The sequence below is a fragment of the Musca autumnalis genome, unplaced genomic scaffold (assembly GCF_047663935.1).
Source record: "Musca autumnalis isolate F117 unplaced genomic scaffold, ASM4766393v1 scaffold_5, whole genome shotgun sequence".
NCBI classification, from domain to species: Eukaryota; Metazoa; Arthropoda; class Insecta; order Diptera; family Muscidae; genus Musca; species Musca autumnalis.
In genome coordinates this window covers 45,340,565-45,363,009 of record NW_027412088.1, presented here as the reverse complement: position 1 = coordinate 45,363,009, position 22,445 = coordinate 45,340,565, and the positions used below count along the sequence as shown (strand labels likewise).

General features: G+C 34.5%; 2 protein-coding genes across 2 annotated transcripts in view; one reads left to right on the top strand and one right to left on the bottom strand.

Moving 5' to 3' along the window:
* Positions 1-4,077: 4,077 nt before the first annotated feature.
* Positions 4,078-5,469, top strand: LOC141386629 (carbonic anhydrase 9-like). The gene is made up of 5 exons (XM_073955542.1): positions 4,078-4,149; positions 4,355-4,393; positions 4,486-4,901; positions 4,968-5,207; positions 5,269-5,469. The coding sequence occupies exons 1-5, from the start codon at positions 4,116-4,118 to the stop codon at positions 5,467-5,469; spliced, it is 930 nt and encodes a 309-aa protein (XP_073811643.1). The 5' UTR covers positions 4,078-4,115.
* An 11,951-nt stretch (positions 5,470-17,420) lies between these two features.
* The window catches only part of LOC141405223 (probable multidrug resistance-associated protein lethal(2)03659), a 48,695-nt gene continuing 43,670 nt past the window's right edge, over positions 17,421-22,445 (bottom strand). Inside the window, exons 8-9 of the mRNA XM_073989316.1 lie at positions 18,367-19,145; positions 17,421-18,297 (exon numbers count right to left, since the gene is read on the bottom strand). Coding sequence (XP_073845417.1) covers positions 17,842-18,297; positions 18,367-19,145 — 1,235 coding nt within the window. The 3' untranslated portion in view covers positions 17,421-17,841. The remainder of the gene's footprint in view (positions 18,298-18,366; positions 19,146-22,445) is intronic.

Sequence of the window (22,445 nt, the reverse complement as noted above, 5' to 3'; positions counted from 1 at the left end):
GAAGAAGCAAAGGCGTTATATTCGGGCCGAACTGTTTATATCCTCCACAGCATTAAAACACTGTATATATCTGCTCGACCCAAAATACGAAAATTCTGTATGGCAGACGTTGCAGAAATAATTACACTGTACAACACAAAAACATTACAAGATAATTCGGCCAGATTATGAAAGAGGACCGAAAAAAAGAAGACACGTGTATCGGCGTTTTGAAAGTTTACGTCGAGAAGTAACCTAAATAGGTGTGGCAAGTTCCGCCCATTTCTACAGGTTTTGAAATATTCGACATCAGATTCCTTGGAATCCTTGCATTTTAGGTATTAAGTGGCAGTATTACTGACAACAATGCGAGGTATCTTTTTTGGTCCATTTTTTCAAAAACGTTTAAAAGCCCCTTTAAAATGAGATCGTATCAGATCAAAATATACTACAAAATTATTTGTCATAAAATTTTACTATAGGTCCCCGAATACACCAAAACTCTAAATCGTACCTAAACGCCAGGAATCTGCCAAAAGTAAAATCACATTTTAGGGTTAATGTTGTACTTTATCTGAATTTATTAAGTTTTGTCCCACAAGACGTAAAAGACAAAAATATTCTCCACCAAATTTCAATATAAGTCGCCGAACAAATGAAATATGTATTTACAATATATATCAAGAAAATATATACATCAAATTTGCGAACAAAACACCCAAATATTTTTTTTTTTGAATAAATTTGTTTTGTTCTCTTTTCGGGTTGATGCAAAAAAGTTAAATGAAGTTTAGTTTTAGAAGAAAGTTGTTAAAAGAAGAAACATTCTACACAAAATTTCACTATAAGTCCCAGAACAAACTATATATCTAAGTAAAACACTTTGTTAAGAAAATGACGTTAAAAACTAGGTAGAAATTATTTGTTAAACTTTTAGACTCTTAATTAAAATGTATTCCATACTGAGTCAAAATCTCCTAAAATACTTCATTTTTTGGGGATTGTGTCAAAAGAAGAAATATTCCAAATCAAATTTCATTGTGAGTCTCTGAACAAATGAAATTTGTAGCTATAATATTTAACATCTCCCGAAGCTTTTGTTTTTTATATATGATTTAGGACAATATTCTACCGTTTTTATTCACATTTTCGTTATCTGCGGTCACAAAATATATTTTACTGATGTTTTTTCATAATAAATTCTTTCAGAAGATTATGTGTGCTCGATCCAAACTGTTTTTGAAATATCTATGGTGAATATATATAGGGAAAATATTGACAATCCAGATCGGACTTTGTAAAATTACGTATTTTAGTACTATAAACTAAAATAAAGTCATCAGAATAAGTCGTAGGTTCCTCATATTGTATGTGAAAATTCGGGGATAGTCTACGGCTATTGTCCAGTGAATATATATCTGACATACGAGTCCTAACATCCATAATTTTGGCATCGTCTAAATACTATAATGATGACAGCTACTCCTGCTCAGATAAAATTGACTGAATTAACCCTTGAAATCGAACTACTAGCCATATCCTAACTAAATTTGTTATGATCATTCATGATACACACATGTATGTCAGTTCCTAGGGTTAATTCAGTCAATGTTTCTCGCCGAAGGTTTTAGCTTCATTATCACACATAAATGGCTGAAATTTGGTACATAGTCTTCGTTGGGGGTACAAAACTTTCCCCAGAATTTTGTCGGTGTATGTCCACGGTTTCATATAGCCCCTATAGAACGGTTCCTCCCGATTTTCGGTATGTTGAAGGCTGTGACCACAATAATCAACTGCAATGGCTAAAATTTGGTATTTATTCTTTATTTGGGTAATAAAATTTTCCATATGAAATTTGTCGGTCCGTGCCTTCTCCGGATTTCCGATATTTTGAAATTTGTGTCATTAATATTCCTCCGAAATGGCTGAAATTTTTTACTTACTCTTCGTTGGGAGTATAAAACTTTTCCCGAGAATTTTCTCGGTATAGGTACATGCCTTTATACAGCCCCCATAGAACGGTACCTCCGGATTTCCGGTATTTTGAAGGTTGTGACCACAATAATCCATCGAAATGGCTGAAATGTGGTACTTAGTTTTCTTTGGTGGTATTCAACTTTTCCCTTTAAATTTGTCGGTATAGGTCCACGCCTTCATATTGCCCCTTAAAACGGTATATCCCAATCTTCGATATTTGATATTTGAAGTTTGCGGCCTCACCTCACCGAAATGACTGATATTTTTTATTTAGTTTAGGGGTTATCAAATATAACAGAAAAGAATTATCAGTATAGGTCCCTGTCTTCCTATATCCCCATAGAAGCGTACCTCTATATTTTCGGTATTTTGAAGGTTTTAGCCACATTATCTTAACGAAATATCGGAAGGTTGTGTTTGGTCTTCTTTGAGTCTAAAAACTTTCCGCCAGAAATTTGTCGGTATAGATCTAAGTTTTATATAGCCCCCATAGAACGGTGCCTCCCGAATTTCGGTATTCTGATATTAGTGAAATTTGGTATTTAGTCTTCTTCATAAACGAAAGAAAACCAACTGTTCCATTTTACTTCAATACAACTCGTGGTGGAGGGTACAACCAGTTCGACCCGGCCGAACTTAACGTCGTTCTTACTTGCTTAACATAACGTCGGTGTCATGCTTAAGTGTTCCATACGCCATTTGCCTGATTCGAGAAAAACTCAAGTTAATGTTTAAGGTCATACAGGATAAAAATGGTGCAATAATCCAATACTTTAAGAGCTCAGTTCTACTTAACTAAACTCATAGAATATATCAGTAGTTTATTTTAGTCAGATATCTGTGATAGTCTAGAAGTTATGGCCAATTTTTATAATTGCAAAAAGTTGCTGAATTGTTCCATGGAATCTTTTTTTCATGTTTTTGGCAGTTTGTGTCACATGGAACACGTTTTGTCACATTTAAACCAAAACACTTTTTATCAATCGTGTTCCACCTCCCTTATATGAAGTGCTACGGTGGAGTTTAAAAATCAGGACTTTAAATGAAACATTTATTTTTCTCATATAAATACAATATGGACCATTATTATAGGTTTCCTTAACATTTATTTAAGGGACCTTCTCCACTTATCACTATTTTTTTGTGGTAAAAATTTCGATCGGACAAAACGGATTGATATTTTGCATTTCTAAGGTAACATAAAACATTTAAACGCGATTTTCTTATAATACCATTTTTGTAGTCGGTTAGTTTCAAGTCGAATGGACGTTTTTGCGTATATTTTTGTGAACTTACATCAAAATTTTGTCTTTAAACTAGGGATTTTTGGTTTAAACGATTGATAAATATTCATTTTCAATTAACAATACAATACTCAAAAAAATTTGGATTTAGAAACTATTATTCTTCAGTTTTTAAACCAAGTACAATTTGTTCCATACGCCACACTTTTCTGTAACTTGGCAAAAATGAGCAATTTTTTGTTCCAAACGCCATCATTTTTGGTGCGGAACAATTCGTTTTTGTCTCTTTTTGTTCCATACGCCAAACGACATGGATATGGAACTAAAAAGTTCAAAGTTGTTTTGTTCCATACGCCAGGCTTTATGGATATGGAACAAAACGACAAGATTTTTTGGTTCACAAAGCATTGAATATCTCAGAAACTATAAAAGATAGAGAAAAACCGACCAAAAAATCTGAAAGAGCATGGTTGAAAACCTTGCAAGGTATCTTTATCTCAAAATGTAAAAATGGCGTATGGAACACTTAAGCATGACACCGACGATAAATATAGTCACACCTTCCACGCAATATTTTTTGCCGCGTCCGAAAACATTTCATTTTATTCAAAAATATTTAATTTGTATAACATACAATCACAAGTCAAGTGTTCTAAAAGGGTAAATCATGGCTTCAGCAATGTTAAATTTTCAAATATATATTTATTTTTATATATTTACCTCAAAAAAAGCCTACGCAAATGTTCGAAAGTGCTCCCACTTGTAAATGTAATATTTAAGTAATTGTTATATTTCCACATAAATAATTAATCCTATCCAACAAGCCAAGCTAAAAGGATTTAACAATTTCATGTCCATGGTGATTAATGTAGTATTGGACGGTGATGTTGGATAAATATTCAACGGCAAGAAATGATAAGTATATGGAAAGCGTTATTCATTCAAAGTAATTATATGCATACACTGTAATATTACAAAGAATACAACCATATAAAGGCCCAACTACATAAAAAACCAAAAAACGAACAGGGTCTTTCAGTTTTTTTCGAATTTATAAGCCTCAATCTTATGTGTTCTCTCGTTTCCTAAAAGTTTTATATAAATTATAAATACCCATAATAAATTATAATACTACAACTAATCTCTTTTAGGTGTCATGCTTTTGGCGTACATTAAAAACTCTGCAGGAAGTAAGTTTTCAAACAACCAAAACATTTGACAAAAAACACACTAATTTATTTGTTTAAAAATAATCATTTTCAAAATTTCTATATGTATTAAGCTGCTACTAAAGAAAGCACCCCGCACGATAATTGCTATGGAAAGCATAAAATGCCTTTGAACGAGAAAACTATTCAAATTCAAGAACGACGCTTTGAATCATTTTCATTTGTGAATTTTGATAAGTTGCCCATAAAAGCAGGATTACGTCATTATCAACAACATCTTGAAATTAATTTGGAATATAAGAAAGAAAATATTCCGACAGTTTATGGAGGTCCAGTGGATGAATTCGGCAACTATAGCCTTTCTAATATGTATTGGTATGGTAATGAACATTTTAATGAAGATCATAATCTTGACGGCATATCATTTCCTGCTGAGTTTCATTTAGCCTTTTACAATACAAAACATCCACACCTACGCAGAGCATCATATAGAAAATATGGCGCTATGGTACTTGCCTTTCCCTTTAAGGTGAGTTGACATTCTCAGAGATTTTCATTCACCCGAATTTTGATTTTGAAAACAAACAACATTTAGGTTGTTGAAAATCCCAATTCGCAATTTTTTAAAACACTTACTCAATACTTATACATGGTAAGAATGGACTATGACTATGCATCGATTCCCCTGAAAGATATTCCTTTATTATTTGAGGCGATTCTGCAAACAAATTTATCCACATTCTATACATATCATGCTAATACCTTGGAAAATCGTTGCTTTAGAGATGTAATATATTTTGATTTCTTCACTCCCCTTGAAATTGATGTTGAATTTGTGAGTATTTACCTTATTTGAAAAATGGAATTTATTAATTTTCTATTTTACCTTCATCCAGGTTGAACAAATCCAGTATATAGAAACTGATGATGGTATACCTCTAATGAAGATTGCAGAAAGGCATGGACCACCACCAAATGGTATAGTCATTAAATCAAACCCTTATGCATCCAATGATGCTATGGAAATTAAAAATCTCAGAAATTGCAGTAATTTACTACTGCTTTTGATTTTGCGACAAATTAGTTTTTTGAAATAATTAAATAGATTCGCTTTGAAAAAAATATTTTGTGGCTCTAGAAAAATACTTTTATCAATTTTATGGACAATGGGGGATATATGTAAATATGTATATTTTTTACAAAACCCAAGGTGTATTTTTTAATTTTTGAACAAATTTTAATTTTTGTTTTGATTTTTTAAATTTTAAAATAAAAATTTTTTAAAATTTTTTAATATTTTTTTTTTGTATTTTTGTGGTTAGATTGGAACATTTTAATAACTGAAAATTTTAAAAAACTCAAAATTTTAACATTGGCCTTGAATTGCTCTGCAACTTCTGGTCCGAATTTGGTGCTTGATGCATCCGTTCAAAAGTTACAGAGTTTTGACAAGGAAAATACGCATCTGAATCACTGTTCACCGGTCGTAAACTGTCTGGCTGGTAGTCCATTTGGTTCTGTTTCTTCTGCTCTTTAGCCGTTTAATTTGCCAAATGTGGTATACTGTTATATTTATTGTTTGGGATTGGTTCTGAGATATTTTCATTGCTACCCTCATGTTCAATACGCTATGTGTATCAGTTAACAGATTCCCTTCATCATCTTTGCAGGATAATGCTTCTGCACCATAACCTTATGTCGGACTTTATTTTGGCCGCTGTACATCTAGAATTTCGTACTTTCACGTTTTCAAGTTCTTTCTTTTTCTACAGAAAATATGCTTCACTTCTCGACACTTCTTCCGACTGACTGCAGGGTTGCCCTGTATGCTACGTTCATACCTTTAGTAATCTTAAGGCACACCTGGTTGTACCATGAAATGGAAAAATGGGATGTATTAACGACTATTGCAATATCTCCGATAGGTGGCCAAATACCTACGCCAACCTACTTTGCATCATTGTAAAGACGGGCTTTTCTACTTTCATCGTCAGACTTTGTTTTTGGAAGGTTTCCAACCAAAGCTGTCATATCACTGTGCAACATTTTTAAGGTGATCTTGTGCAAACAATTCGAACTGAGGATTTTTTGAAAATACAGACCCAAACGACAAGAAATCCAGGTTGGGTTTTGTTGTGTCAGATCCAGCTCGGATTTTATGGCCCCATCTAAACCTGGTTAAATATTGAGTTTTTAAAGAAATTCAGGGCTATATCTCTGAAACCAATGCGAATCTTCCTCTGACCTCTGAAGCAAATTTGTAGATAAGAACAAGAATAAAATATTTGAAGAAATAATGAACTCGAAAAACTACATTTATTGCCTCAAATTTCAAAATATATGTAAAAATTCCACAATTTTTATACATTTCACACCGTATCTCCAAAACCGTTAATATTTTCTGAATATTTTCTTTTGCAAAAATATTCCCTGGAATGTAATACACAACTCTTCAGAACATGTCATTGTTGTAAAATGCCTCCATGCCTCTATTTTCAGTAAAATTTTCAACGACCATTTAACAAAAATGTCAATAATGTAGTGAAATTGGAAATGCGAGAATAAACTGTTGGTGTGAACTGTGTTTGAAATACGTGTTGTAAAAGATATTATACAAAATACCGCTGAAACAACATGAAGTAAGCATTTTAGAGTTTCAGAATGTTCTAAAGAATTGTTGAGAACATTATTTGGAAGATTTTTGCAAAAGGTTACTTGGTTCAACTCCCAATAGTTTAGCCGATACTGACCAGAATATTAGCAATTATGTAAAATTTTCTATATTTTATAGATTTTGATGCCCTAGATGGAGTTTTTCCTATATGGTCTGTTCAAAGGATATGTTCTACTAGTTCAGGGCTAGCCAAATTCCTAATCGTTTCTGAGATAAAGGCCCGATAAATGCAAAAAAGTGTAATTTTAGCCCGGTTTAGATGCGGCCATAAAATACGAACTGGATCTGACAGGACAAAACCGTACTAGGGGTTTTGTAGTAAATATGTACTATCAAAAAATGCACACTAGAAGTTGTTTGCATTTTCAGTGTTGCATAGTGTATTCGTCATTATTATTAAAATCGCAAAAATGAAAAGTTGTGTTCTATTAGCGGCTATTGCGATATCTTCGTTGTTTGACCACCTACGACAACCTACTTTACATCGTTGCAAATGCGATATTTTCTACTTGCATTAGCTTTTGATATACCCCTTACAGAAGCGGAGATATTCTCTTTGAAGTAAAACGTTGACTTTTTCTCCAAATAAGTTTTTTGCCCATTCCGACCCATAAATATTATCCGACCATCACCAAAACCCCCATGAACACCCAAAATTTGGTGACGATCCGATCAAAATTACGACCTGTAGCGTGATTACAAGGCTTAGATGGACAGACCGACGGACACACATAGCCAGATCGACTCAGCTCGTCGAGACATTTATTTTGGTATATATAAGTATAGGTCTACGACCATTATTTCGATGCGTTACAAACTTTTTGGCCAAAACCAACGTATAATACCCTCCTCACATAGTGGTGTAGGGTATAAAAATCAAGTTTCGAGAAAAACTCGATTTAAATTGTAGATTGAATTTTGACTTCCCAACTGAAAAAGGTTAGTACACAAAAAATAAAATAACTACATGGACCATCTTTTTTAAAGTGCTAGCCAGATAAAAGTGCTAAATTTCTGTGCCAGATCAAGCATGATTTGAAGTGTTTTAGTGCTTCATATACTCAAAAAACTTTTATTATGATTTATGCTAAACGCCTAGAAAATAAGCTGTAACTTGTTGCGTTTTAGAGATATCAACCTGAAAATTTGACACAAGGTAAAGTAAAAGTCGTAGAAAAAATAGAAATTACTAACTACAACGTCCCATTTTTTGAGTTATGCCACTCTTTGAGTAAATGAGCGATATGTTGGCAATTTTTGGTGGAGAAATTGTGTGATAACTGGGAACTCCTCCACTCCATATGTAGCTAAACTCCTCAAATCAGCTAAAATCGGGAGGTACCGTCATATGGGAGCTATGCCGATAGAGCCCATCTTCGAATTTAACCAGCCTATGGAAAAAAAGACACTCGAGTGCAAACATATAGCGTTGTAGCTCAATTATTGTGGATGCTATAGTGATTACAACAGACGGACATGACTATGTCGACTCAGAGTTTTATCCTGATAAAGAATACATCGTCTGCTACGTACGAAAAGGTCGTAAGTCAATTTTTAGAAATTTTTCAGGAGGAAGGAAAAACATTCCACCGCATTCTGTATTAAAGATTTTACTATGGTGGTAAAAGCTGTATTCTTCTTTAATTTTTTCCGCTACAATATCTGTACTTTGTTTGATCAAATTCCGTCGGGTTTGGGAGATAATTGGATGTCTTTGGACTTTCGATCTTTTCCTTGTACAGTTTTGTATTTTTCCTGGTTTTTTAACATAAAAGTTTTATACTTCACTAAACAATGTGGAAAGGGTATTATAAGTTTGTTTTGTCCAATATTCGTGTAACATCGCGAAGTATTCGTCGACGAGATAAAGCGACGGCACTTGCAGTCCACTGTGCATTAACACAACACACCCCTGATTTCAATAATATCAAAATATTGACTCAAGAGAGTAACTACCATAAACGCTACACTCTTGAAATGTTACATATCATCAATACTCCCAACGGTATTAGATTAAATTACAAAACAGACACAGATAACTGCGCTCAAATGTACCGACACACTGTGAAAAAATACAAACGCGACAAGTTTTAGTTGAAGAAAGTAGTTGGCAGCAAACTTACCACAACTCTCTTTCAAATAAAACAATTAAGAAATAATATCAATGCAAATTTATTAATTTTTAATAATCTTTTTTAGTTCCCTGAAGATGATTGGAGGTTCCAATCGAAATATTGAAAAATAAAGAAATTTAAATCAGAACATCAGATTTTTTGAAAAGCCTACAGCCAAACAATCCTTAAACCGCAAAATTTCACTATATTTTCAGATTTTTTGACAAACTGCCCAGAGATATCGCGCCTTGAAAAAGTCGATTTCTGTACAAACTATATGCAAAAAAAAAAAATAATCATATAATTTCTTTAATATTGGTCCGATTTGAAAAAATATTTTTTGTACGTTTTGTTGTTTTATCAGCTATTTAATTAAAAATAGAAAAACAATTTGCACAGTAGGCTTAGACGCAATTTTCGCGATTTAATATTTAAACTCAAGTTTTAACAATGATTGGCCCCTTCGATTTTCTTGAAATTTTTATACCCTACACCACTATGTGGTAAGGGGTATTATGCGTTAGTGCATTTGTATGTAACATACAAAAGGAAGCGAGATAGACCCATAGTTCCTTCTAGGGATATACATAGAATCACTTTCTGAGTCGATTTATGCATGTCCGTCCGTCCGTCCGTCCGTCCGTTCGCAACATACAGGTCGCATTTGTTGACCGATTTCGCTGAAAATTGGGGAATACCATTTTTTTAGCCGTCGGAAGATCAAGTTCGAAGATGGGCTATATCGGTCCAAGTTTTGGTATAGCCCCCATATATATTTTCGGCCGATTTCACGTATTTTCTGTAACACACACGCTATATATGTCCGATTTAGTTGAAATTTGGAATGTGTGACTGAATTTGGTCTAAAAATAAATGTGCCAAATTATATCGAAATCGGTTCAGATTTGGATATAGCTCCCATATATATGTTCGCCCGATTTCACGTATGCGATGTACCAATCACGCTATATACGTCCGATTTTAATGAAATTTGGAATGTTTGACTGAATTTGGTATAGAAATAAGTGTGCCAAATTATATAGAAATCGGTTCAGATTTGGATATAGCTCCCATATATATTTTCGGCCGATTTCACGTATTTTCTGTACCAAACACGCTATATATTTCCGATTTCGATGAAATTTGGAATGTGTGACTGAATTTGGTCTAAAAATAAATGTGCCAATTATATCGAAATCGGTTCAGATTTGGATATAGCTCCCATATATATGTTCGCCCGATTTCACGTATGCGATGTACCAATCACGCTATATACGTCCGATTTTAATGAAATTTGGAATGTTTGACTGAATTTGGTATAGAAATAAATGTGCCAAATTATATCGAAATCGGTTCAGATTTGGATATAGCACCCATATATATTTTCGGCCGATTTCGCTTATTTGCTGCTCCAAACACGCTATATAAGTCGGATTTCAATGATATTTGGAATGTGTGACTGAATTCGGTCTGGAAATAAATGTGCCAAATTATATCAAAATCGGTTTAGATCTGGATATAGCTCCGATTTATATTTTACATATTCACAGTGGTGTAGGGTATCATATAGTCGGCCCCGCCCGACTTTGATCCTTTCCTTACTGGTTTTATATTAAACTACGATTAAATTCAAAAATTTTAAGTCCTATTTGGTAGTGGGATTCGAATGAATACTAATTTTTCTTAATTTTTTAAAATTTGTCCATACAATTTTTCCTTTATACCAGTGTGAAACATTTGTTATTTTACCAAAACAAATAAATAATTAAATTTTTCAACATTTATTTGGGAATTTATCTTAAACATCTTAAAAACTTCGTCATTTTTATACCCTATACCACTATGTGGTAAGGGGTATTATGTGTCAGTGCATTTGTATGTAACATACAAAAGGAAGCGAGATAGACCCATAGTTCCTTCTAGGGATATACATAGAATCACTTTCTGAGTCGATTTATGCATGTCCGTCCGTCCGTTCGCAACATACAGGTCGCATTTGTTGACCGATTTCGCTGAAAATTGGGAAATACCATTTTTTTAGCCGTCGGAAGATCAAGTTCGAAGATGGGCTATATCGGTCCAAGTTTTGGTATAGCCCCAATATAACGGTACCCCCCGATTTGCGGTATTTTGACGTTTTTAGCTACATTTTCAGACCGATGTAGCTATAATTTGACAGTTAGGGTTCTTAAATGTCAATAAACTTATATAACAAAAGTTGTGGACAATGGTCCACGTTTTGGTATAGCCACCATATAACGCTACCCCCCGATTTACGGTATTTTGAAGGTTTTAGCTACATTTTCAGACCGATTTAGCTATAATTTGACATTTAGGGTTCTTAAGTATCAATAAACTTATATATCAAAAGTTGTGGATATAGGTCCACGTTTTGGTATAGCTCCCATTGAACGGTACCCCCGACTTACGGTATTTTGACGTTTTTAGCTACATTTTCGGACCGATGTAGCTATAATTTGACATTTAGGGTTCTTAAATGTCAGTAAACTTATATAATAAAACTTGTGGACATAGGTCCACGTTTTGGTATAGCCCCCATATAACGGTGCCCGCTGATTAATGGTATTTTGACGCTTTTAGTTACATTTTCAGACCGATTTAGCTATAATTTGACATTTTGGGTTCTTAAGTATCAATAAACTTATATAACAAAAGTTGTGGAGATAGGTCCACGTTTTGGTATAGCCCCCATAGAACGGTACCCCCGATTTACGGTATTTCGACGTTTTTATCTACATTTTCAGACCGATTTAACTATAAATTGACATTTAGGGTTCTTAAGTGTCAATAAACTTATATATCAAAAGTTGTGGATATAGGTCCACGTTTTGGTATAGCTCCCATTGAACGGTACCCCCGACTTACGGTATTTTGACGTTTTTAGCTACATTTTCGGACCGATGTAGCTATAATTTGACATTTAGGGTTCTTAAATGTCAGTAAACTTATATAATAAAACTTGTGGACATAGGTCCACGTTTTGGTATAGCCCCCATATAACGGTGCCCGCTGATTAATGGTATTTTGACGCTTTTAGTTACATTTTCAGACCGATTTAGCTATAATTTGACATTTTGGGTTCTTAAGTATCAATAAACTTATATAACAAAAGTTGTGGAGATAGGTCCACGTTTTGGTATAGCCCCCATAGAACGGTACCCCCGATTTACGGTATTTCGACGTTTTTATCTACATTTTCAGACCGATTTAACTATAAATTGACATTTAGGGTTCTTAAGTGTCAATAAACTTATATAACTAGTGGACATAGGTCCATGTTTTGGAATAGCCCCCAAATAACGTTACCGCCCGATTTCAGGTATTTTGACGTTTTAAGTCACATTTCTAGACCGAATTAGTTATAATATTACCGATTTTCGGTATTTTGAGGATTCTAGCTAAAATTTTTAACCGAATTAGGAGTTATTTGACATTAAAGGCTCAAAAACTGTCAACATTTTTTATTATAACACCTACCTCCCAATTTCTAGCCCACCAAAAATTTTCAACATACATAGTTAGATATAGGCACCATAAAAAAGGGTCTCCCGAATGAAGCATTTTATGTACATTATCTGACATTTTAACGTACCCACTTAAAGTTGGGAACAGGAATGAAAACTAATTATTCCATTTTAGTTCAGAATATTTTATGGTGGAGGGTATGAAAAGTTCGGCCCGGCCGAACTTAATGCTTTTTTACTTGTTCTATTTCGAAAATGGTTTTCTTTTACTAGCTGGACAATAAGCTAACTAAATTGATGATCAAAAAACTACAGCTTGGGAATTATATGAATGGGCATCGAGCCAAATAATCTACCAAATATTATAGTGATATATCCTTCAGAAGATGATTATTTAAATACGAAAGAGGATTAGAATTTGAAATATGCGATGGTTAAACCTATCACGGGCAAAAAATAAAACGTAATACGCACTAATGCTGGTACTTAATATTGTTGTAATTGATCGTAGTTTAATATAAAAAAATTTCAAGAAAATCAATCATTGTTAAAATTGATTTTAAATATTAAGTCGCGAAAATTGCATCCAAGCCCCCTGTGCAAAATTTGTTTCTATTTTTTATTAAACTGATAAAACAACAAAACATGCAAATAAAGATTTTATCAAATTGGACCAATATTGAAGAAGTTATGAGTATTTCTTTGCATATAGTTTTTACTGAACTCGACTTTTTCAAGGCGCGATATCTCTGGAGCCATTGGTAAAAAAAAATCTGAAAATATACTGAAATGTTTTGCTGATGAGCAGCATTACTACAACAAAAAATAAAGAAAATCAAATTCCTCATTTTGAAAAAGTGTCCGATTTCGCTCAGAAATCCCCATATATATATTTTTATAATTTCGGAGTGGGCGGGATAAAATGAAATGTTTTTAGACTTGGCAAAAAATATTGGGTTTCAAAGTTAATTTGCGTGGAAGCTGTGGCTATATTTATGTTAAAAAATGGGTAAAAATGGGTTGAAGCCAACGTGTCTTTTTTGTTTTCTCTCGATTTGTGATTAAATCACACTTTTCACAATTTTCCCGTTAAAGTAAAAGTAGAAGGCAACTAAATAAGGATCATCCCACCAATGTATAACTTTTCAATATTTGATCTGCGTCTACCATTAAATGATGCTGACATTTTGAAGCCAGATTTTAAGTGTTTTTTGAAATTTTCTTATAATTTCGTTCCGCAAACAGGTTTTTCAAAAAATCATATATAGGAATGAAGAACTCACGATTCTGATTTATTTGATATATGTGTCGTGAATGTAGCCTACACAGCTTCAGAGAAATCTGTATCCAAATACGAAAATTTTGTGCGAACAAATTTCTAAAAATCATAATTTTCGGGTCTAATTTGTACAATTGGCATTCGATTTACTCGTACTTGAATGCAAATTTTTGATTTTTACGTTGCGGATCTAATAAATCAATACTCGTGAAATTCCATCTACTAAAACGCGAGATACGAGAAATTCCAAGGTAGGAAAATCACCTAATATTGTTTTTGAAAATATCGCGCATTTTATCACTATTCTGTCGGCCGCTTGCACTGCTATGAAAAAACTAGTGCAGGATCTTCCTTTTTGCGGAAACAGAGATTTAAAAACTTCACTGATAAGGGAACTACATTCATTTTATCCCAAAAATAGAGTGTGATGCTACATCCACGGTTCTTGACTGATTGCCTTGAAATAGGTATATATCGATACAGATTTTCATGGTGACACTAAAACCGGATGCGGAACGAAATTGTATGAACTTATTAGCGATGTTTTATAGGCTTTTTTAATGCTAAGATGCAGCCGATGCTACATCTTAGCGTCCAAATTATATTTCGAAAAATATATACAAATTAAAAGATATGGTCTTGCTGTACATGAAAATCACATGCGGACAAAACGGTTTTGATAATTACGCGATTTACACATATTTTAATAATGCATATAAGTTAAAGCGGTTTATTTGAACTCTGTTTCCGTTTAAGAAGTCTAATGATTTATTTCAACAACCCGATAACTTTCCTCAATGGGAAACCTTCTATGTGAATGTAGATAAAGCAAAATCCACCCATTTTCTTGGGAGTTTCAAGAAAAATAAAAGAAGTACTCTTATAGAACTTTTCCAATATTTTCGACTCTAGAATGCGTGTGAAAACTATTATTCCAAACCAAAATTAGTTTTTTGTAACACAAATATGTGCGTATTTTGGCTATAATATCCTAACTACTATCCCGATGATTATAAGTTTGGTCTCATTTGATTCCCCGTGAAGTATTTATTTAAAACTGTTACTTTTTTGTAATTTTTGACGGGTTTATGGAGCTATATTTTCAAAAAATTCGGATTACATTTAAAATTTTGTCAATTTTTTGTAATTAGCGTGTTTATAATAATTTGTTCTTAAAAGCAGAAGTAAAACCGCGATAACATTTGTCCGCAACAACCAAAAATTTGATCGCGAGCGGATTTGTACTGGGGAATTTTTTCTTAACCTATGTACCAAAAATCGTTAATGTAGCGCGAAAAGAAAAAAATCAATTTTTTGGAAATGGAATATGAAATAATTGGCAGTTTTGCCCATATACCTTATATGTATGATTGCAGATGATTACTTCAATGCGTTTACTTCAAACTTTAGCTAAAATACTCAAAATAAAGAAAATCAGAAGGTACCCTTATATGGGGGCTATATCAAAACATGGACCTACCTACACGCAAAAAAACGGCCTCTCTAACATATGTCCCAAACATATATATCCCAAACATATTTTGCAGCAAACATATATATGTTTGCAACAGTCCCAAACATAATATATGTTTGGGTGCAAACATATATATGTTTGGGTGCATAGATATTTATGTTTGGGTGCAAAGATATATATGTTTGGGTGCAAACAAAGATATGTTTTGGTGGAAACAATTTTATGTTTGGGTGCAAAAAAATACAAACCCAAAAGGCACAAAAAAAAACAAACACATGCACCAGTGGGCGCTTACTGAGAGCAAGGGAGCGTAAAATTCAATGTAAAACACTTTAAAATGTGTGCTCACTTGCTCTTAGTATGAACTCACTGGCTATCTCTATAGTATACACACAAATGTTGTGGTTTTTTATTGAAAGGAAAAAGAACAACAAACACATAGGTACATACAAAATTCCAAAGAAATACATAACACACTTTAATAAAAGAAAAACTGATTGAAATAATTTGTAAATAGTCACACTTTTAAAAAGGAAAAATATATAGAAACGTAGTTGAACGCTTCTCCTTAGTTGTGAAATAAAACAAATTGTCCTCATAGTTGAAATCATCAGCGGGGAATCGGCATCTAGAATCAAATGATCATGTAATGTAATAAATAAATATGGATATGCCATATTTCAAATATACATAAGTATGTACGAGTATGTAATTACCAATATTAAATGCGATTTCTTCCTTGTCCAATAAAATAATTCCATTCAACTTTCCGATTCAATTATAAAATGTATTGCGCATTTAATTTACTAAAACACAATTTCTTTAAGAAAACACAAAACACTGATTTATTCACTCACTTTATCGTCTTGACTCCACAAAGGCAACTAAAACACTGAAGAAAGAAAAAAATATAATTCATATCATTTCTTCTTTTCTTCTTCGTTGGTTAACAACAAAACAAGAAACACTCGAGTTTGACGCATACATGCCACCAAAGCCCCCTTCTTCGCTTCTACGTCTTCTATTATACAATACACACAACTCTTCATTATAAAACAGCATTCCACAGCCGCGAGAGCACTGTTATTACTCTCGTTGACAAACACCTTCTCTCCACCCATAAAAAAATGTTCTAACATAAAAAATATGTTTTACCCAAACATATCAAATTGAGATATGTTACAAAATGTTGCAAACATATATTTGTTTGGACCCAAACATATATTTGTTTGCAACCGGTCCCAAACATATATTTGTTTGGATCCAAACAGATTTCTAACATAAATTTTTCTGCGTGTATGTAGACGGTTTGGTTAGTTCGGTTAAAAATTGATGCTAAAGCCCGAAAAATACGGAAAATCGGGAAGTACCGTTATATGGGGGCTATAGCAAAACATAGACCTATGTCGACGATTTTTGTTGGAGATGTTTTGTGATCACTGGGAAGCTCAAATGTGAAATTACAGGGTGGCCCAAAAAATGTAGCTGAAATCCCCAAAATATCGAAAATCAGGAGGTGCCGTTATATGGGGGCTATACCAAAACATGGACTTAGGTTGAACATTTTTGGTGGATATTCCTTGTGGCCTCTGAAAACTTCAAATGTCAAATTACAAATAGTTCGGTCAAAACATGTAGCTATACTCCTCAAAACACCTTAAATCGGAAGGCGCCGTCATATGCCAAAACATGGACCTATATTGAAATTTTTTGTTGGAGATGTTTTGTGACCACTAGGAACATCAATTGTTAAATTACAGGTAGTTCGGTCAATTCAATTGTCAACTTAGGTTAGGTAGGTAGTGTAGCCCCCCATAGAACAGTACCTCCCGATTTTAGATATTTTGAGGATTGTAGCTACATTTTTGACCTCACAAAATTTCTCCGTGCTCACAAAACTTCACAGAAATTGTCAACATAGATTTACGTTTTGGTCTAGCCAGGTCGCCCTCCTACATATCAATGAGCACAGTCCGATTTCATTTCAAGTTCCAAATTTAGTGAACTACAATAAAAGAACGATTTAATAAAGCAAACATTTATTTGTACAATGGTTGTTTAGCATGTATATATGTATGTATATATGTACAATTACGTTTAGTTCATTATAACTGAACTGTTGAACTTTTGGCTGTTTTTTATTTAATCTCAAAAAATTAAGTGAATTTATTTATTATTTTACACAACATAACCAGGGAGTGAAGGGAAACTAGATGTTCAAATGCAAAATTTGGCAGTAAAAATGGAGGGAAAACAAACAAAAAACTGTTATCGTTTTGTTTTTTATGTACATTTTACATTTGCCTTTGTTCGCATAATGGTCCATTTTTGCATTCGCTCCCATTACTAATCTTAAAATAGCATTTCGTTTCGTTGCCCTCTGTTTTCAATTCAGACTGTTGGTGATGGCAGTGGTTGGTTACTTAGTTACTGTTACTATTAACTACTGGTCCTTTTTCGCATGCAAATTATCTTCGTGTGCCTTTTGGGCAATTTTAAATAAATTCTCAAAGGTAGCTTGACCTGTCTGCTTTACCATGCCGAGGAATGTGCCCACCTTTGATTGGGTTAGCAATTCATAGGGTGTACCAAATTCAATGGCACGACCAGCATCCATAACCAAAACTTTATCGGAATCCATAACAGTGTGCAGACGATGGGCGATTGTGAGTACGGTACAGTTTTGGAATTTATGGCGGATGGTGGTTTGAATGAGAGCATCGGTTTGAGGGTCGACATTGGCAGTGGCTTCGTCCATAACAAGTATGCGATTTTCACGGAGAATTGCACGGGCCAAGCACACCAATTGACGCTGGCCAACACTGAAATTGGTGCCACCTTCGGAGATTTTGGCATGCAGGCCATTGGGCATGTCGGCAACAACTTGTTTAAGTTTTACCTAAAGGAAAATAAAAATAATACATTTTAATTATTATTATTTTAAAATAAAATAAATATTGATATCTACCTCCTCCAAAGCCTCCCACAATTTGGCATCAGAATATTCATCAAACGGATCCAAGTTGTAACGCATGCTACCCGAAAATAGCACCGGCTCTTGCGGAATAATAGATATCTTCGATCTCAAATCGTGCAAACCCAGTTCCTGGGTATCTCTTTTATCAATGACAATTGAGCCATCATTAAATGACAAACGGAACAGGGCATTAATCAGTGATGACTTGCCCGCCCCTGTCCTACCCACAATACCCACTTTTTCACATGATTGTATAACGAAATTTAGCGATTTTAAAACATAATCTGACTTGGGATCGGGTGCATAACGTAAACTTAAATCTTCAAAAGCAATTTTACCCTCTTCTGGCCAGGATTTTGGTGGTTTTTTATTTGACTTGGATTCCAGCTCTCCTTCAGGTTCGATTGATTCATATTCCACAACACGTTCCACCGATGTCATTGTATTTTCCAACTCAGCCGATTGTCTCATACCCCATTGGACCATACCAGTCAGACCCATTGCCTGGGTAATGGCCAAACCAACATCACCACCATTTTCCGGTGAAAACAGCAGGAAGCTTAGTGTAATAATGGCTATGTAAAGTACGCAACAACAATCTAGCCAATAGCCGAAGGCACGACTTGTTGTCAAAAACATATAGAAACCGGAACTGTGCAAATCTTGATAGTTGTCAAATTCCTGGATAAGAATATCTTGAGCTTGGAATGCACGAATAGTGGCCAGACCATTTAATGATGCTCCCAGATGGGTGTAAATTGGCGAACGTGCTGAAAAGATGGAATACACAAAGGTATGAGAAATTTTTAAAGGGAATATGTGTAATTAAGAAAACGTCTAAAATAACGACTGAAAAGTCCAAAAGTTCTCACACTAAACGCATTTCGAAGATTTACAACTAAAATTTATACGAAAAAATCTAAACACCGATGAAAAAACTGTTACAGTAATGAATAACCATTGTACATTCTTTACAATCTGAGAAAGGTGTAAACAACGTTTTTTGTTGTTGCTGTAGCAGGGTTTAATATGGTTGCGGATCAATCTTCTGTCCTTGGAATTAGACTGTTTCGAAGGGATGTGACTCTAAAGCTTCTGGAGTTAGTTGAGCAAGTTTGATTCGGCACCTAAAACCAGAAGACATGCCCAACATGCTGGTCAGAAGTTTTGCACACCGTAGTCATTCTTTATCTTGTAGGAATAACGACGACTATACCATTCAAAACAACAAAACTAATCTGCTCTTTTGAGACAGATAACATTCTCAAGCGATGATAAATGCACATTTTCTCAAATGACATCAGCGATTGCATCTGTGGAAATTACATTTAGGCCTCTCTGACATGTTTGTTGATTTAAGTGTTTCTTCTCCTTTTCCCTCTAGACCATGAAGATTCCTAATGACACGTCTGGGTAGTTTCCAGTAATAAGGATGACTTCCACGGTTACACCCAAATAGAAATAGTAAAATGCAGGTTATTGTGCTAAAATATGGGAAGAAGCGACCTACCACATAGCGACATATCGAAAAGCGGCCTGTCGTTCCACACGAGCTTAAAAAAGTTTATTTTTTTACCTCCCTTTCTAGATCACGAAGATTCTTTCTGACACATTTGGATAGTTGATAATAATTGTTTCACAAACATCCCATAAGGGACAAGGGAGACTTCTCTCATATCAATGAGTGCACCCCGATTCATATTAGCTCAATAATATGGGACCTACAGTTTATCGCCGAGTCCGAACGGCGTGACACCAGTTTTGTAGAGAAGTTTTACATGGCTGAAATACTCAGGAAATGTCGCAAACATTACTGAGGGTTAATTTGCCACCGTTGAAAAGCGTTTTGATGTTGCATGGCCGGGGAATCAAACCCACGACCGTATGTGTGCAAGGCGGGTGTGCATACCTTTGCACCACGGTGGCACCCTTTGGATAGTTGATGATGCAAAAAAATTGTTGCTGGTTGCTGACATGCGGAAAGAATCTTAGTTTTTTCATGTAAATGATTCACAGGAGTCATAAGAAAGAATCCTGTTACAGGTCTGAACATCCTTGCCACACCTGCGCCACAAAACTCACAACAGATTGATCTATCGCTTTGCATTATATAAATTTGTTTCTGTACTGCAATTGCAACGTATTCTAGGGTATTGTTCCTATTACTCAGCCCCAAGTATAATGAAGAAATAAGTACTTGGGATTGTTCTACCGCCAACAAGGACCCTCAGTGGAAATTTCATATTCACAGGCTATGTGATAGTATAACCACAGATTCAGTTGCATATATCTGGAGGGATTGAAATACAGGAGATAAAGGTTAGACAGATTCCGCTGTACTAGTTCTCATTTCACTGTACAAATATTCCACTTCTTGTTCTAAGTGGACCAAGTGGTATTCGGTAAGAAGAACCCATTTTCTTTCCTAAAAATACCTCCTTGTCTTTCCTAAGAAGACTGGCGGCCTCATTCAGAGAGCTTCATGACCTACTACAAGAAACCCTCATGGTCCTCTATAAACAGAACTCATGGTCTTCTATAAGAAGACTTCATGGTTCTTTATAAGAAAACTTCATGGTCGTTCATTCATTCATGGAATTCTATAAGACCTCATGTATTCTATACGAAGACCTCCAGAGGTCCTCTATAAGAAGGCCTCATGAACTTCTCTAAGAAGACCCCAAGGTTTTCTATAAGAAGATCTCATTGTCTTCTATTAAAAGACCTCATGGTCTTCTATTAGGAGATATCGTGATCTTCGATAAGAAGACCTCCTGAGGTCCTATAAAAAATACCCCCTGAGATCCTCTATAAGAAACCTCCTGAGGTTCGTTCTAATAAGACCTCCTACGGTCCTCTATAAGAAGATTTCCTGAGGTCCTCTGAAAGAAGACCTCATGGTCTTATATAAGAAGACTTCACGGTCTTCTATAAGAAGAATTCATGGTCTTCTAGAAGAAGACCTGAAGGTCTTTTATAAGAAGACCTAAAGATCTTCTATAAAAAAACTTTATGATCTTATAAGTATAAGGCTACTAACTGAGGTCCTCTATAAAAAAAACTCCTGAGGTTCGCTCTAATAAGACCTCCAACGGTCCTCTATAAGAAGACCTCATGCCTTATATAAGAAGACTTCACGGTCTTCTATAAGTAGTCCTTATGGTCTTCCATAAGAAGACCTCGTGGTCTTCTATATGGAGACTTCACGTTCATCTATAAGAAGACTTCATGTTCTTATTTAAGAAGGCCTCATCGTCTTATATAAGAAGACCGCAAGGTCATCTATAAGAAGACCTCAAGGTCTTCTATAAGAAGGCCTCAAGGTCTTCTATAAGAAGAACCTCTGTAAGAAGACTTAAAGGTAATTTATAAGAAGAACCTCTGTAAGAAGACCTAAAGGTAATTTATAAGAAGACCTTAAAGTCTTCTATAAGACGACTTCATATTCTCCATTGAGAAGACCTTATGGTCTTCTATTAGATGACATAAAGGTCTTCTAATAGAAGAACTCAAAGTCTTCTATAAAAAGACATTATAAATCTTATATAAGAAGACTTCCTGAGGTCCTCTATAAGAAACCTCCTGAGGTTCGCTCTAATAGGACCTCCTACGGTCCTCTATAAGAAGATTTCCTGAGGTCCTCTATAAGAAGACCTCAAGGTCTTCTATAAGAAGACCTCAAGTTCTTTTATAAGAAGACCTCAAGGTCTTATATAAGTAGACCTCAAGGAGAACTCAATATCTTCTATAAAAAGACCTCAAGATTTTCTATAAGAAGACCTCAAAGTCTTCTATAAGAAGACCTCAAAGTCTTCTATAAGAAGACCTCAAAGTCTTCTATAAGAAGACCTCACGACCTTCTGTAAGAAGGCCTTAAGGTGTTCTAAAGAAGACCTCAAGGAGTTCTATAAGAAGACCTCAAGGTCTTCTATAAGAAGACCTCAAGGAGAACTCAATATCTTCTATAAAAATACCTCAAGGTTTTCCATAAGAAGTCCTCAAGGTCTTCTAGAAGAAGACCTCAAGATCTTCTATAAGAAGACCCCAAGGTCTTCTATAAGAAGAACTCA

Excerpts from the sequence above, each read along its gene's own strand:
- LOC141386629 (XM_073955542.1), top strand. The coding sequence starts at position 4,116 with ATGATAAGTATATGGAAAGCGTTATTCATTCAAA. Across the intron at positions 4,150-4,354 it reads GAAAGCGTTATTCATTCAAA|GTGTCATGCTTTTGGCGTAC; the intron begins GTAATTATATGC and ends AATCTCTTTTAG. Across the intron at positions 5,208-5,268 it reads TTGAAATTGATGTTGAATTT|GTTGAACAAATCCAGTATAT; the intron begins GTGAGTATTTAC and ends ACCTTCATCCAG.